The sequence below is a fragment of the Scyliorhinus torazame genome, chromosome 9, assembly GCF_047496885.1.
Source record: "Scyliorhinus torazame isolate Kashiwa2021f chromosome 9, sScyTor2.1, whole genome shotgun sequence".
NCBI lineage: Eukaryota > Metazoa > Chordata > Chondrichthyes > Carcharhiniformes > Scyliorhinidae > Scyliorhinus > Scyliorhinus torazame.
Genome location: NC_092715.1, coordinates 214,093,769 through 214,112,504, shown reverse-complemented (window position 1 = coordinate 214,112,504; position 18,736 = coordinate 214,093,769). Strand labels below are relative to the sequence as shown.

The 18,736-nt window shown below is 48.9% G+C and overlaps 1 protein-coding gene across 3 annotated transcripts in view; it reads left to right on the top strand.

Annotated features, from left to right (window-relative positions):
• The window catches only part of uba6 (ubiquitin like modifier activating enzyme 6), a 294,389-nt gene that overhangs the window by 190,377 nt on the left and 85,276 nt on the right, over positions 1-18,736 (top strand). For all 3 annotated transcript variants that reach the window (XM_072517066.1, XM_072517065.1, XM_072517064.1), the window contains 3 exons: positions 4,154-4,231; positions 7,268-7,449; positions 9,697-9,802. In XM_072517066.1, the coding sequence (XP_072373167.1) occupies positions 4,154-4,231; positions 7,268-7,449; positions 9,697-9,802 (366 nt within the window). The remainder of the gene's footprint in view (positions 1-4,153; positions 4,232-7,267; positions 7,450-9,696; positions 9,803-18,736) is intronic.

Sequence of the window (18,736 nt, the reverse complement as noted above, 5' to 3'; positions counted from 1 at the left end):
ACATAGACAGAGTGGATAGTCAGAGACTTTTTCCCAGGGTAGAGGGGTCAATTACTAGGGGGATAGGTTTAAGGTGCGAGCGGTAAGGTTTAGAGGAGATGTACAAGGCAAGTCTTTTTTACTCCGAGGGTAGTGGGTGCCTGGAACTCGCTGCTGGAGGAGGTGGTGGAAACGGGGACGAGAGTGACTTTTAGGGACATCTTGGCAAATACATGGCTAGGATGGGAATAGAGGGATACAGACTCCGGATGTGTAGAAGATTTTAGTTTAGACGGGCAACATGGTCGGCGCAGGCTTGGAGGGCCGAAGGGCCTGTTCCTGTGCTGTACTTCTCTTTGTTCTGTGTTCAGTGCATGGAGGGGCATGAGGGAACAGGGCATAATGATGGGTAGCATGAGGTGGTATGGGCTGGCATGGATGGACAAAGGGAGTGTGTGGTGAGGGCTGGTGAACTTTTTTCTGTTTTATTCATTTTTGATATCTTCGACAGAGTGCTGAGGCAAGGGTTCCTACTTCCACACTCGGAAACCTCCAAACTCTTTCTGGGGTTGCCCACCACTTTCTTCAGTTACCAGCGATTTAAAATTAACTTTTGGACTGCAGCAGTTCTAGTACCTTCTCATGGGCAATTAGGGATGGGCAATAAATGCTGGCCTTGCCAGCGACGCCACATCCCATGACATTTTTAAATCCCAGATGTTGGACCAGATGCTGATTTATAAATGCTTATTTTTTGCGATAAACCCATTTTCATCTGTGTTGATCAAATTATACCAAGTTACCACTCTTAAATATATTAATATTTTTAGTGCAATTTTTTAAAAACCAGGAACGGCATTCTCCGAGCCCACGCTGGGTCGGAGAATCGCCGGGGGCTGGCGTGAATCCCTCCCCCGCCGTCTCTGCCACCAGAGATTCGGCGGGGGCGGGAATCGCGCGGGGGCAGGAATCGCACCACGCCGGTCTGCGGGCCCACCCCCGCCGAGTCTCCGGCCCGCGATGGGCCGAGGTCCCGCTGCTGGAATGCCTGTCCCGCCAGCGTGCCACCTTTTGAACGGTGGGACAAGGCGGCGCGGGCAGGCTCCGGGTTCCTTGGGGGGGCGCTCCGGGGGGTGCCCCCACGGTGGCCTGGCCCGCGATCGGGGCCCACCGTTCCGCGGGCGGGCCTGTGTCGTGGGGGCACTCTTTTTCTTCTGCCTTCGCCATGGTCTTCACTATGGCAGAGGCGGAAGAGACCCCTCCCCTGCGCATGCGCGGGGATGACGTCAGCAGCCGCTGACGCTCCCGCGCATGCGCCGACCCGCGTCGCCCGGTGAAGACCTTTCGGCCCCGGCTGGCGTGGCACCAAAGACCTTTCCCGCCAGCCGGCGGAGCGCAAACCACTCCGGCGCGGGCCTAGCCCCTCAAGGTGAGGGCTTGACCCCTAAAGGTGCGCAGACTTCCGCACCCTTGGGGAGGCCCGATGCAGGAGTGGTTCCCGCCACTCCATTACGCCGGAACCCCCTGCCCCGCCGGGTAGTGGAGAAACCCGCCCCATGTTTCAAAATATTACCCGATTGTGCTGGTTCATGGAAGATTCTACATTTCATACGGAAATGAGTGAACAAAATCCCGAGCAAAAATATTCACTTTACGAAACAAGCACAATTCGGAGTACAATTTGTTCATGGGTCATTGATTAGGCCCAAAGCAGAAACTTTAAAAGTATATATTTTTATTAGAAGTTTCCAATTTTAACAGTTTAACAATTAGATATATAAAACACATAATATTTACAGAATGAGATGGATCCTATGTACAATTTACATGTTCCCCTTTCATCGGCCCTTCCCCCTCCTCTCCCTTTTGTTAATGGGGCTCCATTTTGTGTCCTTCCACCATGGATGTTGTAGTATTTCTTTTATTTTGTGCTTGTTGCTGTTTCCTCTATGGCTTTGTTAGAGGGGGCTCTCCACCCTACCTCGCTCTTTTCCCGCGTCCCCTCCTGATATTTCCCTGGGTTCCTTCCGTGCTGCCCGCCCCCCCCCCCCCTTTGTTCCTGTCTGTTCTATGTGATCCCGTCTTCCCACATTGGTTCCCCCTCCCTTCCTATTCGCTATTGGCTTTGAACAATTCTTGGAACAGGCTGATGAATAGCCCCCACTCTTTTTGGAAGCCCTTGTCCGACCCTCGGATGGTGCTTTTGATCTTCTCTAGGTGTAGAAATTCTGACTGGTCTGCAGCCATGAGTGGCACTGCTGATCGCCAGCCGAGCAGGGTTCTCCAGCGTGCAATTAAGGAAGCAAAGACAAGGGCATCGGCCCTCTTTTCCCATATGTAGTTCTGGCTGGTCTGACACCCCGAAGACTTACTATAGGGCACGGCTCCACCCTCACCCCCACAACCTTGGACATCGCCTCGAAGAAGGCTGTCCAGAACCCGACAAGTCTGAGGCAGGCCCAGAACATGTGGGTGTGGCTGGCCAGCCATTCCTGGCACCATTCACACTTGTCCTCCACTCCCGGGAAGACACTGTTCATTCGGGTTCAGGTTAGGTGCGCTCTGTGCACCATTTTAAACTGCATGAGGCTTAGCCTTTCGCAGGAGGAGGTGGAGTTGGCCTTACATAGTTCTTTGCTACAGAGTCACCACCCTAGCAAAACTCCTGACCAAGGGATTAATGACGGGAGGAAACATTTTACACAAGAGTTTATGAGACCGTGGAATGTGCTACTAGCTCTAATGATTGACGCAGAGATCCTGTCAACATTTAAAAATAGGGTAGGTAGTTGAAGCAAATTAAAAACAGGGAAAAGTATGGGCGCATGGGGTAAGGAATACTGCTGATGTGGAATATAAATGACAATGTAGCCATTTGGGCCGAATTGACTATATTGTGCAATAATTTCTGCACAATTTGATGAAACATTTAACCAGCTAAATGTTATGTCTCAAATTTCAATCCATGAAATATAATGAACTGTATGAATCCGTATTACACAGTATGAGAAAGAATTTTTCCCATTTGTGGTCAGTTTGAGAATTTTCAGCAAATTTACATATCTGTCCAAATTTGAGGTAGCAATTGAACAATAAGAGTCTGGGATGGGATGGATGGGATGGATTTGTTTATTGTCACGTGTACCAAGGTACAGTGAAAAGTATTTTTTTGCGAGCAGCTCAACAGATCATTAAGTACATGAGAAGAAAAGGGAATAAAATAAATTTCCACTAGACGGCCAGACATTTGGGAGCTGGCAGTTGAACATCTGAAGGCTGTGTGACACTCATGTCCAACCTTCATGTAGGAAGGACAGGGGAAGGCACCTCCCCATTTTTCAACTACCTGATGGCTTGGGTGGAAAGTCTGTAACACAGCCTGAAAATGTTTCGAGAAGGACCTTTCCTCTCCAAGGTATTGTGCTATTGTCACATGACTGCACCTTCCTTTCCCTTGGCTGCAACCTTTTAATCTCCTACACCTTCCGCATTAGGAAAGATCACTGGTGAGTTGAGAAATCTTTTAAGGCACTAAGATTTCTAAATTTTTATCCTTGGATCGTGAAAATTCCCTTTAATTGATCCTGACCGTTGAAATCTGGCTTGCCCACAATCTTCCTTACCTTCTCTAGTACTATCTCTGAGTTGTTTTGCGTTTGCGCATGGTTGTGGATAACCTTGTAAATGAGATTATAATGGAGAATTGAGTACTATTTGCATTTAAGGTTTAGATGGGCCTGAAAACAGTGTCAACCAAATTATAACTGTCGACATTTGAAAACAAAATTAGCCCCTTGATTATACCTAGATGTTACTACTTAGCTGCAGATAACTTTTTTCAACTGGATTTATCAGACTCATGTTTTCTTTTATTACTTTATCAGAGTTACAAAGCCAGAGCTCAAGAGTGTGGACAGGGGCAAATCCCTAATCCAGCTCCTTGCCTGCTCCAAAAACCAATTCAAATTGAATCCAATTCATGGACCCCACAAGAGAGACATACCACAACCAGGCATTACACCTGACCTCACGCTCATCTTAGCCAAAAGGCCGAGAAGCAGTATCATGTTCATACTGCAGTCTGCAGCAGAGTAGGGAGGGGAAAGCGTTAATTTAATCCAGGCATGTTTAATGTTCATCTTACAACCTAACCTTTGGTGTGTTTCCCTTGCAGATAACCATCACAGACCCTGACTTAATAGAAAAATCCAATCTAAACAGACAGTTTCTCTTTAGACCTCGACACATACAGGTATTATAATGAACAAACTGGAGCTGGTCAGTGCAAGCTCTGCCAGACTTGGAAGTCAAAAATGTTGGACATCCCTGCATACAATCATTTATTAATTTGGTAACTGAATAATCTCCCTGTATTATGTCAACACACTGGCCTCCTTTTTGGGGAGGTTGTGAGGGAGGCTGAAAACGACAAGAACCCTGCAAGGCTGAGAAACATAGAATTTACAGTGCAGGAGGAGGCCATTCAGCCCATCTAGTCTGCACCGGTCCTTGGAAAGAGCACCACCCTACTTAAGCCCCTGTCTCCACTGTATCCCCATAACCTAGTAACCCCACCTAACCTATTGGACATTAAGGGGCAATTTAGTGAGGCCAATCCACCTAACCTGCACATCTTTGGTCTGTGGGAGGAAACCGGAGCACCCGGAGGAAACCCATGTAGAAATGGGGAGAAAGTGCAAACTCCACACAGTCACCCGAGGCCGGAATTGAACCCGCGTCCCTGAAGCTGTGAGGCAGCAGTGCAACCACTGTGTCACCATGCACAGGTTGTCGTAATAAATTTAATGACAGGACCGTATTCACTTTTTAGATCAATTTTCTGCCCAGTAACAGGGTAAACAAGCAGCCTGCTTGAGAGCTAATAACAATTATCAGTGACGGGGTGGCACGGTGGCACAGTGGTTAGCACTGCAGCCTCATGCTGCTGAGGACCCAAGTTCGATCCCGCCTCCGGGTCACTGTCTGGGTGGAGTTTGCACACTGCCCCGTATTTGTGTGGGTCTCACCCCCATAACCCAAACATGTTCAGAGTAGGTGGATTGGCCATGCTAATTTGCCCCGTAATTGGAAAAAAGAAAGAAAAAATATATTTTTAAAAAGAATAATCAGTGACAGTGGGCCATAGCTTAATTTTCCTTGATGGGATTGATGGCACCCTGGAAGGAGAGAGGTGGTAGTGATGTGGGAAAGAGAGCATGTCTTGGCTTGAAGGGAGAGGTGGAGGAAGGCTGAATGCTTCCTCAATGTTGTTGGAGGTCAATCATCTCCGCCCCAGGACATTGCTGCAGGAGTACCTCCGGATAGTGTCCTAGACCCAGCATGCTTCATCTATTTCACCAATGATCTTGCTTCCATCATAAGCTCAGAAGTGAGGATGTTACGGACAATTGCACAATATTCAGCACTGTTCACAACTCCTCAAATGTTGAAGCACAGCGTGTCCAGTTGAAGCAAGATCTGGAGAATATTTGAGTTTGGGTTGATGAGAGGCAAGTTACATTCGTGCCACACAAGTGACAGGCAGTCATCATCTCAAGCAAGAACAAATCTAACCATCAGTCCCTTAACAATCGAATGTAATTGCCATCGCTGAATCCCCTACCATTAACATCCTAGGGTGTTAGCATTGACCAGAAACTGAACTGCACTAGCCATACAAATACTGTGGCTATAAGAGCAGATCGGAGGCTGGGAATCCTGCGGAGAGAAACTCACCTCTTGACACCCCAAAACCTGTCCACCATCTACAAGGCACAAGTCAAGGAGTGTGATTACTCACTGCTTGCCTGGATGAGTGCAGCTCCAGCAACAAAAGCTGAACACCATCTAGGGCAAAACAACCTGCTTGATTGGCACCCCATCCACTACCTTCAACATCCACTCCCCCCACCACCGACACACAGTGGCAGCCGTGTGTACCATCTACAAGATGCACTGCAGCAACTCACCAAGGCTCATTCAGCAACACCTTCCAAACCTGTGACCTGGAAGGGCGAGGGCAGCACATGCATGGGAACATCACCTGCAAATTCTCTTCCCAGCCACACACCATCTTAACGTGGCTCAAAATCCTGGAACTCCCTTCCTGACAACACTGTGGGTGTTCCTACATCACATGGACAGCAGTGGTTCAAGAAGCAATATACCACCATCTTCTCAAGACCTTTAGAAATTGCCAATCATACTTTAAGAAACCAACAGGAGTTCAGACCTCCTCTGCTGAGCGACTGGGATACTGGGAAAATACTATTTATGACTGTGGGATGGCAGGTGGGGGGCCTATTGGGGTGCCTGGGCCTGAGACTTTGTTTGAAACGCATCAGCAGAGCGTGGGTGATGCCAGTGAAATCAGTCCTTTTTAAAATAGGCCTAATGTCCACTGTCCATGTAATTTGCAGCTACTTACTCTCTGTAATAGGAAGATAAAAGTCAGCAATTTGGTCCGTTGAGCCTGCTCTGTCATTCAGATAGATCATTGATAATCATCTACCTCTCTGCCATTTTTCCTCATTATCTGTTGATGTTATTAGTATCCAGAAATCTCTTATCGATTTTCATCTTGAACATGGTCAATGATTGAGTTTCCACAGCCCTCTGGGGTAGAGAATTTCAAAGATTCACCCTTGAGTGAAGAAATTCATCCTCACCTCAGTCTTAAATGGTCTGCTCCTTATTTGAACTCCTGTTGGACTTTAACCTGGTGTTGTAAGACTTCTTACTGTCCTTATTTGAAGACAGTGCCCTGGTTCTAGACTCACCAGTAAGGGGAACCAGCCATTCCACATCTGTCCTGTAAGAATTTTGTGTTTCAAGAAGATCATCTCTCATTTTTCTAAACTCCAGAGAATACAGGTTCAATTTCCTCAATTGACAATCCTATCATCCCAGGGATTAATCTGGTGAGGCTCCCTTGCAGTCCATCTATACCCTTCCTTTGATGAGGAGACTAAAACTGTACACAGTTCTCAAGGTGCGGTCTCACCTAATGAGTGTTGGGAGCAGCACCTTGTGCTTGAATCTTTTTGCCCAGCCTGTAGTTGGGGCTGTCCAATAAATGTTGAAATGGTAACCCTGCCCTGCCATTGAAAACTCCTGTGAAATGAGGAGAGCAGGTCCCCAGCACATTGAGATTCTAGCTCCACTGCAGTTTTGATGTTAAACTCAATCAAGGAGTTGCAGTCCTGTAGTGATCAACCTTCTGTCAGTTTACGAGTGTGTTCAGTGCTTTCCTTATAACATTAATCTGTGTCCTCTGTTTCCTTGTCAGAAACCAAAGAGCTACACAGCTGCTTCAGCCACCTTGATGATTAATCCCCAGATAAAAATCGACTCTCATCTGAACAAAGTGTGTCCATCTACAGAAAACATTTATAGTGATAGCTTTTACAGCCAAATAGATGTTGTGATCACCGCACTGGATAACGTGGAAGCAAGGAGATATGTTGACAGGTAATGGATGAATGTAGACAGGATAAAAGGGGTAATGTCTTTGAGTGGATTTGACACCCAACTAACATTGATTTACTGATGATCAAGCAATTTTATGTGAAATGAACTGAGCTCACATGTCCTAAGATTTTAAAATTGCTTTTTATAACAACCAAAGGAACTGAAAATTGCCATCCTTATCACTGGTTTATAGTAAATGAATAAGCTACATTGTATCTATATTATTTGGGAATTCAGGGAAGGGGTGGTTTTGCCAATCTTTTGGGACCAAGATTCTATGTTTTTGGTGAAAATTGAGAATCTGTGCAAAATTAAGTATATGGGATTGGGGGTAATATATTGACACGGATTGAGAATTGGTTAGCAGACAGGAAACAGAGTAGGAATAAATGGGTCCTTTTTAAAGTGGCAAGCGGTGACTAGTGGGGGCACATGGGGTTCAGTGCTTGGGCACAAGCTATTCACAATATAGATCAATTATTTGGATGAGGGAACCAAAAGTAATATTCCAAGTTTGCTGACAACGTGAAACTTGGTGGGAATGTGCTTAGTCAGGAGGATGTTAAGCGACTTCTAGGTTATTTATACATGTTGAATCAGTGGGCAAATACATGGCAGATGCAGTATAATGGGGATAAATATGAAGTTATCACTCTGGATGGAGAAACAGAATGGCAGAGCATTATTTAAATGGTGATGGATTGGGAAAGGTTGATGTACAAAGGGACCTGGGTGTCCTAGTACACCAGTCACTGAAAGCAAGCATACACTTATAGCAAGTAATTAAGAAGGCAATTGGTATGTTGAATTTCATTGCAAGAGGACTTGAGTACATAGAATCATAGAATTTACAGTGCAGAAGGAGGCCATTTGGCCCATCGAGTCTGCACCGACGCTTGGAAAGAGCACCCTCCTTAAGCTCACACCTCAACCCTATCCCCGTAACCCCAACCTAATCTTTTTGGACACCAAGGGGCAATTTATCATGACCAATCCACTTAACCTGCACATCTGAACTATGGGAGGAAACTGGAGCACCTGGCGGAAACCCACGCAGCCACGGGGTGGAAGTGCAAACTCCACACAGCCACCCGAGGCTGGAATAGAACCCGGGTCCCTGGTGCTATGGGGCAGCAGTGCTAACCACTGTGCCACCGTGCCGCCCCTTGGGAGCAAGGATGTCTTACTGCATCTGTACAGGGCCTTGGTGTGACCACACCTGGAATATTGTGTGCAGTTTTGGTCTCCTGATCTAAGAAAGGAAACCGAGGGAATGCCGCGAAGATTCACCAGACTGATTCCTGGGATGGCAGGATTGCCCATATGAGGAGTGATTGGGTCAAATGGGCTTATATTCATTGGAATTTCAAAGAATGAGAGGGGATCTAATTGAACCATATTAGATTCTGACGGCTGGACAGACTGGATGCAGCAATATTGTTTCCTCTGGCTGGAGGTCTAGAGCAAGGAATCACAGTCTCAGCATATGGGTTTATGGGTTAGGCCATTTAGGAGTGAGATCAAGAGAAACTTCTTGAGAGAGGTTGTGAACCTTCGGAATTCTATACCACAGAAGGCTGTGGAGAGGTCAAGTCACTGAATATATTTAAGAAGGAAATGGATAGATTTCTGGATTGTAAAGGTGTTGAGGGTTATGGGGAGAGCCCGGGAGTCTGTTGTTGAGATCGAGGATCAGCCATGTTGAATGGTGGAGCAGGCTCGAAGGGCCAAATTTCCTACTCCCTATTTTCTATGTTGTTACTTTTTTATGCCAATGCCATTAAACCTCAACAATGTAATTAATAAGATATTGACACCTAGAAGGACAAGGGCAGCAGATGTGTGGGGACACCACCAGCTGCAAGTTCCTCTCCTCGCCACAGACCATCCTGATGTGGAACATCGCTGTCTCTTCACTGTAGCTGGGTCAAAATCCTGGAGCTGCCTCCTGAGCAGCACTGTTGGTGTACCAACCCCATGTGGACCTCAGTGATTCAAGAAGACAGCTCACTACCATCTTCTGAAATATTAGACTACTAATCAATTAATGCTATAGATTTTATGTAAAATAATTTGATTTATTTAAGTGGGATAAATTACCTGCTTATGTGTAAATTCTGCTAGATGCAAGTTTTGTCTAGCTTGTATGAATTCGTGTAATTTATGTCTCTAAGAATTACACTAACTTTACCTGAACAACAGTTGTTTATTTAGTTAACATTTGACTCTCTATCTTTTCATTTACAGTCGATGTGTATCAAATCAGTGTCCTCTTCTAGATTCAGGAACTATGGGTACGAAAGGACACACTGAGATCATTGTGCCAAACCTCACAGAGAGTTACAACAGCCATGTAAGTGCATTACTTCCGAACAGTGCAGTAGCCCCATGCTTTGCCTCGAAACTCAGTCAAATTGGTAATGGCAGGAGTCATGGAGGTCGGGAGCAGAAAATTCGAAGTAAGGCAGGAAAACCAGTTTCCTGCTCGGCACTTTTATGGCAGCCTAATGGCGGGTCAATTTTCCCAATGACATGTCCGGAACCCTATTTGCATGCATCAACGTAATGAACGCTCATTAAAAACGCAAATCGCTTCAATTGCGTCCTCCCTTCTAATTATGTGCCATGCCAGTGAGAAATTAGACCAGTCGGATTCACGACTGGGTTTAGGTGGTGTGCACCTGTCAACCTTCACTTCACTCCTTACTTAGAGGTGCATGCAAAATTGAAAGCATACCTGCACAGCACTGCTCCAACTTGTCACCCCTGCTAAAGCTGCTCCCTTATGCAAGAATGGCTGTTTGCACTGAGTACTGTGGGACGCACGCACGGGACTGTTGGCATCGGATGCTGTGGCGTGCAGGCAGTGCTGTATTCTACCAACAGAGCCCAGCATGGAGATGGTGATGGGGATTGGTGAGTCGGTAGAGACATGAAGATGAAGGGAACAGGCAAGTGGTGGGAATGACAGGCCGACTGGGGTATTAGGAAGAGGGGATGGAGGGGAGGGAAGCTGAAGCCCGACATAACGGGGTGTTCACAAACCTGGAAGAGGGATTGAGAGGGTGAGTATGGCACAAGAGGGAGCGGGAGCACACAGACTCTAGATCAAGGGGCAGGAAGGGGGTTAGTGTACAGAGGATAAGGGTACACAGAGACTCAAGACTCTGGGGTGGGGAGGAGGGTAGGGGTACACAGAGACTCAAGACTCTGGGGTGGGGAGGAGGGTAGGGGTACACATAGACTCCAGACTCTGGGGTTGGGGCAGTGTGGGGTAGGGGTTGAGTCTTGAATGAAGCAGAGGGACAAGTGTCAGACAATCATGGGCCTGGGACTGAGGCCAAATGGTTGGGGTGAGAGATTAAAAGCAGCCCTGGGGCTTTGTGGACCATGCTACAGGGCTATATGTATGGCACACACATGGTCCCAGTCCAGGGAGAAGAAAGGCCTGTCCGCTCAACGGGGGTTGTGAACACCATGGAATGCAGAGCATGGTTAATGCCTTGCACACCGTGGTCCTGGGGGTGTTTGCTCAGTACTGGATTGTTGATGGGATAGTCATGGTGAGGGGAGGCAGTTGAACCCTGTAAAAATGAAAAGGTAATAAGGAGTGGGTGTACTCTGAGCTCCTGTTCACAGGGGTGGTTTGCTTCTGGATGTGATCATAGAATTTACAGTGCAGAAGGAGGCCATTCGGCCCATCGAGTCTGCACCGGTTCTTGGAAAGAGCACCCTACCCAAGGTCAACACCCCCACCCCATCCCCATAACCCAACCCAACACTAAGGGCAATTTTGGACACTAAGGGCAATTTATCATGGCCAATCCACCTAACCTGCACATCTTTGGACTGTGGGAGGAAACCGGAGCACCCGGAGGCAACCCACGCACACACGGGGAGAATGTGCAGACTCCGCACAGACAGTGACCCAAGCCAGAATCGAACCTGGGATCCTGGAGCTGTGAAGCAATTGTGCTATCCACAATGCTACCATGCTGCCCACTCGAACGTGCACATGTCCTCAAAATGGGGAGGGCTGAGGTCCACATGACATGGGCATGGGGACATCTACAGTGGTAGGTTCGGGTAGGAGTGCAGAAATGTTCACAACAATCATTATGAGCTCAAGGGTTACTGTTGGAGGCTGGAGAATGACCAGAAGGATGTCTACCTGCACATCGTGGTGTTCCAGGATGATTGGTGGGACATGAATGATGACTGGAAGCTTCAAAGCTGGTCTGGAGATAGAAGATCCTTATCATATCATAGAATTTACAGTGCAGAAGGAGGCCATTCGGCCCATCGAGTCTGCACCAGCTCTTGCACCCTGCAGAGGGTGGCAGAGCGGCAACGCTGATCGGCTGTTGCGGGGAGTGAATTGTGGAAAGCTGCTGTCGGGTGAGTTTCTAGAACTAATATGAGGCAGTGGCTAAACCCGAGACATTACACAGGTAGTGTCTCCCACCCATCCTCCTCTAACCAAAAAAAAAGACTGTGTGGTGAGTTGGTGAGGTAAGCTTTTCTTTCCTTTTCCCCTCTCCACCCTTCCACCACCACCTGCGGGAGTGTGAAAATGAGGTAAGCTTTTTTTTCTCTCTGTAATTGTCAAGTGGATAAATGGAAGGGATGGCACAGAGGGCAGTGCAATGTTCCTCCTGCAGGATGTTCAAGGTGAGATACATAGTCAGTGGCCCTGCTGAGTTCACCTGCGGGAAGTGCACCCATCTCCAGCTCCTCAAAGACCGTGTTAGGGAACTGGAGCTGGATGAACTGAGGATCATTCGGGAGGCAGAGTCGGTTATAGATAGAAGCTACAGGTATGTAGTTACTCCTAAAAATGAAGGTAGCTGGGTGACGTGTAAAAGGAGGGGGAATCACTTCCGGTGGCGGCTATGGAGGAGTAGGTCGCACATTCGATAGCTCCCGCCTGGAACGGACTTTTGGACCTTTTTTCCCGATTTTACTCTGGCTTTATGGGATAGATCGGTGAAGTGGACAACATTAAGAAGAATTCCCTCTCCGATGTATGGCTAATTGGACTAGAAGTGGCCGTGTGAGAAGACTCAGCCCTGATAGAGTGAAGCAGTCGGAGCTGGTACCGCGGCGCAGCATGGCGGAGGGTCAGGACCAGGGAGCGGTGGCTCAGTGGTCTAAGGAGCAGCAGATGAAGTTCTTTAAGGACTGTTTCGCTGAGCTGAAAAATGAAACATTGGACCCGATCAAGGCAGGGGTTGATCAAATGGTATTGAATCAGGCGGCCCAAGGGAAAGCGATACAAAAGATTGAACTGAAGTTATCCAGCCAGGAGGACTATCTAACCATGCTGGAGCACTTGATGGAGGTGTTAGACGATCGCCACAAGAGAACGCAGGAGAAGCTGGAGGACCTGGGGAACAGGTCCAGGAGGCCGAACTTAAGGATTGTTGACCTCCCTGAAGGAATTGAGGGGTCGAACGCGGGAGCATATGTGGCGGGCATGCTGGAGACACTGATGGGGACCGAGGTGTTCTCTCGGCCCCTGGAAGTGGACGGAGAGCATCGAACCCTCGCAAGGAAGCCCAAGGTGAATGACCCGCCGAGGGCCATGGTGGTGCGTTTCTACTGTTTTCCGGACAAAGAACTCTTCTTACGGTGGGCCAAGAAAGAGCGGAGCAGCAAATGGGAGAACAGCGAGGTGCACATCTATCAGGACCTGGGAGCGGAGCTGGCCAAGAGACGTGCTGAGTTCAATCGGATGAAGGGGATCCTCTTCAAGAAGGGAGTGAAATTCAGGATGCTGTATCCAGCGCGGTTGTGGGTTACGCACAAAAACTGGCATTTTTACTTTGAGACACCGGACAATGTATGGGCATTTAGCAAAGAAAAGAAGTTAGAAGCGTCTTAAAGGACACTTAAGTATCGGTTCAAACAAGATTGTATGTAGTTTTGGGTTAATTATTGGGCTGGGGTGGTGGTTGGAGGGTGCTTTGTTTTGCAGGGATTTGATGCGGAGGGGGAAGGGGGCCCTGAAGTTGGTGCTACTTGGTGGAAGGTTGGGTTTTGTTTCAAGTGATTGTTTCTTCATTGGTTTATGTTAATTTGTTTCTACTTGAGGTTGTTTACTTACTGGGGAATGCAATGTTGTTAAATGGTTTATTCATGTAGGGAGAGGGGTTCGAACAATAGGGAGTCAGACTGTTTGGCACCAGGGGCAAGGGTTATCAGGGTCAGCATGGTTCAGCTGACTCTCGGGAGCGAGGTGGGGGGTGAGCAAGTGCTAAGGCGGAGCTTGATCTGGGGGATTAGGTTTTGGGTGCTGCTGTGGGGGGGGGGGGGGGGGGGCGCGGAGAGAGACTGCTTTGCTGACGGGAGGAACTATTACTGGGGAACATATGGGAGGTCGGGAACGGTTGCTGCTTATGGGGGTGCTTAGGGAAGCAGGGGGCACGAGCTCGGGGCTGACCAAAAAAAGGTTATGGCTAGTCGGCAGGGTGGGGGTGGCAGCCCCCCATCCAGGCTGATTACGTGAAACGTGAGGGGTTTGAATGTGCCGGTCAAAAGGGCTCGTGTTTTCGTGCATTTGAAGGGGCAGAACGCAGACGTTGCAATGCTTCAGGAGACACATCTAAAGATTATAGACCAGACGAGATTGAGAAAGGGTTGGGTTGGTCAGGTGTTTCACTCTGGGCTGGACTCAAAGACCAGGGGTGTAGCAATATTGATCAGTAAGCGAGTGGCGTTTGAGGCTGGAAGAATTGTGGCAGATAAAGGTGGTAGATATATAATAGTGAGTGGGAAGTTGGAGGGTGTACACGTGGTGCTTGTGAACGTATATGCTCTGAACTGAGACGATGTGGGATTTATGAGGCGGGTGTTAGGCAGGATCCCGGACTTGGAGTCTCACGGCCTGATCATGGGGGGTGGGGGGCACATTAACACGGTCATTGATTCCCATCTGGACCGGTCAAAATCCAGGACTGGGAGGAGGCCTGCGGCAAAAGAGTTGAGGGGTTTCATGGAGCAGATGGGGGGTGTAGACCTGTGGAGATTCGAGTGGCTGAGAGCGAAGGAGTTTTCGTTTTTTTTCTCATGTCCATAAAGTTTACTCTCGCATTGATTTTTTTTGTTCGAAGCAGGGCGCTAATTCCGAAGGTGGCGGGGACGGAATATTCGGCGATTGCAGTTTTGATCATGCCCCGCATTGGGTGGATTTGCGCTCGGGTGAGGAAAGAGGGCAGCGCCCGCAATGGAGATTGGATATGCGGTTGTTAGCGGACAAAGCGGTCTGTGGGCGGGTGAATAAGTCCATCCAGAACTACCTGGAAACAAATGACACGGGAGTGGTATCAGCAGCAATGGTTTGGGAGGCTCTGAAGGCAGTTGTAAGAGGGGAACTAATTTTGATTCGGTCCCATAGAGAAAAGGAGGAACGAGCGGAGAGGGAGAGATTAGTGGAGGATATACTTCGAGTAGATAGGAGATCTGCGGAGGCCCCGGACACTGGGCTCCTGAGGGAGCGCCGGAAGCTACAAGCGGAGTTTGAGTTGTTGACCACAAGGAAAGCAGTGGAACATAGGAAGGTAAAGGGGGCGGTTTACGAATACGGGGAAAAGGCGAGTAGGATGCTGGCGCACCAGCTTAGGAAAGGAGAGGCGGCCAGGGAGGTTGGGAGAGTAAAGAATAGGGAGGGTAACATGGTCTTGGACCCAGGGGGGGTGAACAAAGTTTTTAAAGAATTTTATAGTAAATTATATGAGTCGGAACCCCCGGCTGGAGCAGAAGGGATGAGGCAACTCCTAGATCAGTTGAGGTTTCCGAGGGTGGAGGAGGACCTGGTGGAGGGGCTGCGGCCCCCGATTGAGGCAGAGGAAATTGTTAAAGGACTGGAGGGCATGCAGTCGGGCAAGGCTCCAGGGCCGTACGGTTACCCGGTAGAATTTTATAAGACGTTCTCAAAGATGTTGTGCCCACTGCTGGTGAGGACTTTTAACGAGGCTAGAGAGAGGGGAATCCTCCCCCCAACGATGTCGCAGGCCTCGGTTTCACTCATTCTTAAACGAGAGAAGGACCCGGAGCAATGTGGGTCATATAGGCCAATTTCGCTTTTGAACATAGGTGCCAAGCTGCTGGCTAAGATTCTGGCCACTAGGTTAGAAGACTGTGTCCCAGGGGTGATAAGGGAGGACCAAACTGGATTTATTAAGGGCAGACAGCTCAATGCTAACATCCGGAGGCTTTTAAATGTAATTATGATGCCCTCAGAAGGAGAGGAGGTGGAGGTGGTGGTAGCGATAAACACTGAGAAGGCTTCTGATCGGGTGGAGTGGGAGTACCTGTGGGAGACGCTGGGAAGGTTTGGGTTTGGTGAGGGCTTTATTGACTGGGTGCGATTGCTCTACCAGGCGCCTGTAGCGAGCGTGTGCACGAACCGGCTGAGGCCAGGGTATTTTAAGTTACACCGAGGGACGAGGCAGGGGTGCCCCCTTCCCCGTTGCTGTTTGCTTTGGCTATAGAGCCATTGGCCATGGCGCTGAGAGCATCAAGGAATTGGCAGGGTCTGGTACGGGGGGGAGCAACAGGTTTCGCTTTCTGCGGACGATCTGCTCTTGTACATTTCAGTGGAGGGGTTGGGGGATTATGCAGATCTTGGGGGAATTTGGCAGGTTTTCGGGGTATAAATTGAATATGGGAAAAAGTGAATTGTTCGTGAACCAGGCAAGGGGGCAGGAGAGGAGACTGAAGGAGCTGCCGTTCAAGATGGTAGAGAGGAGCTTTCGCTACCTGGGAATACAGGTGGCTCGGAAATGGGAGGCATTACACAAGCTCAACCTAACCCGGCTGGTAGAGCAAATGGAAGGGAACTTTAAAAGATGGGATATGCACCCGCTATCGCTGGTGGTGAGGGCACAGGCCGTGGAAATGACGGTCCTCCCCAGATTTCTGTTTGTTTTCCAGTGCCTCCCCATCTTCATCCCTAGGGCCTTTTTCAAATGGGTGAACGAGATTATTTTGGGCTTTGTGTGGGCGAATAAAACCCCACGAGTAAAGAAAATGTTGCTGGAATGCAGTTGGGTGGAAGGGGGGTTAGCGCTGCCGAACTTCTGCAACTACTACTGGGCGGATAATATAGCGATGATTAGGAAGTGGGTAATGGGGGAGGGGTTAGGATGGGAGCGGATGGAGGCGGCGTCATGCAAAGGCACCAGTTTGGGAGCATTGGTAACGGCACCTCTGCCGTTCCCGCCGGCCCGTTACTCCACTAGCCTGGAGGTGGTGGCGGCACTGAGGATCTGGGAGCAGTGGAGGAGGTATAAGAAGGTGGAGGGTGCGTAGGTCTGGACCCCGATTTGCAATAACCTCAGGTTCGCACCGGGCAAGATAGATGGCGGGTTCCGGAGCTGGCAGAGAGCAGGAATTAGAAGGATGGGAGATCTATTCATAGACGGAAGTTTTCCCAGTCTGAAGGCGCTGGAGGATAAGTTCAAGTTGCTGCCGGGGAATGGTATCAGATACTTGCAAGTGCGGGTCTTTCTGAGGAAACAGGTGTTGGCTTTCCCACTCTTGCCGCCACGGGGGATACAGGAAAGAGTAGTCTCTGGCACTTGGGTGGGGGAGGGGAAGGTGTCAGATGTCTATCAGGAGTTGTTTGAGGCGGAGGAAACCCCGGTGGAGGAACTGAAGGGCAAGTGGGAGGAGGAGCTAGGTGGAGAGTTGGAGGCGGGTCTGTGGGCGGACGCTCTAAGCAGGGTTAATTCCTCCTCATCATGTGCCAGGCTCAGTTTAATACAGTTTAAAGTGGTACACGGGGCACACATGACGGCGGCGAGGATGAACAAGTTTTTCGGGGTAGAAGATAGATGTGCGAGGTGTGCGGGAAGCCCAGCAAACCATGTCCACATGTTTTGGGCATGCCCGAAGCTTAGAGGGTTTTGGCAGGGTTTTGCTGAAGCAATATCCAGGGTGCTAGACACGCGGGTGGTGCCGGGTCCGGAGCAAGCGATCTTTGGAGTGTCAGAAGATCCGGGAGTTCAGGGAGTGAAAGAGGCCAACGTTTTGGCCTTTGCCTCCCTGGTAGCCCGGAGACGAATCCTTTTAATGTGGAGGGACTCGAAGTCCCGAGTGTGGAGACGTGGGTCAGTGACAAGGCTGGGTTTCTCAGGCTGGAGAACATAAAGTTTGCCTTGAGAGGGTCATTGCTGGGGTTCTCTCGAGGGTGGCAGCCGTTCGTCGACTTTCTCAGGGAAAATTTAAATGGCGGCAGAAGCAGCATGGCGGGGGGTGGGGGGGTGGGGCCTAGTAGGTGCAGTATGGTTGAGGGATGTATAGAAGGGATTGGGTGGGAAATGTATTTTTTACCATGTTGATGTTTATGTTATTTTTGCATTTGTTATTGCTTTAAAAATTTTGCAAATACTTTAATAAAAACATTTTTTTTTTAAAAGAAGGGGGAAGAAGCAGTCAGTGCAGGGATCCCTGCGGTTGTCCCCCTCAATAACGTATACCATTTTGGATACTGCTGGGGATGACGACCTACCAAATGTAAGCCACGGTGACCAGGACTCTGGCACTGAATCTGTCCCTGTGGCTCAGAAGGGGAGAGCGCAGGAGAGCATTAGTTATTGTAGATTCTATAGTTAGAGGTACAGATAGGCGGTTCTGTGGCATCGATAGAGGCTCACGGTTGCCAATGTCCGTGACGTCTCTAATCGTGTTTTCAGGATCCTTAAGGGGGCGGGGGAGCAGCCACAAGTCGTGGTACACATTGGTACCAACGACATAGGTAGGAAAAGGGACAGGGATGTAAAACAGGAATTCAGGGAGCCAGAGCAGACAGTGTTGTCATCTCTGGTTTGCTGCCAGTGCCACGTGCTAGCGAAGTGAGGAACAGGGAGAGAGTGCAGTTAAACATGTGGCTACAGGGATGGTGTAGGAGGGAGGGTTTCAGTTACTTGGATAAATGGAGTACATTTTGGGGAAAGTGGGACCTGTACAAACAGGACGGGTTACACCTGAACCAGAGGGGCACCAATATCCTGCTAGGGAAATTTGCTGCAGCTCTTCGGGGGTGGGGGTGGTTAAACTAATTTGGCAGGGGGATGGGAAACTGATTTGTAGTCCAGGAGATAGCGTTGCTGGAGTTCAGGAAGTTGAGGGGAGTGCAGTACTAAGGAAGCTACCAAGGTCATAAGAGTGGACCTGTAGGCGGTTTGAAGTGTGTCTACTTCAATGCGAGGAGCATCATGAATAAGGTTGGTGAGCTTGAAGAATGGATTGGTACCTGGGACTACGATGTTGTGGCCATTATGGA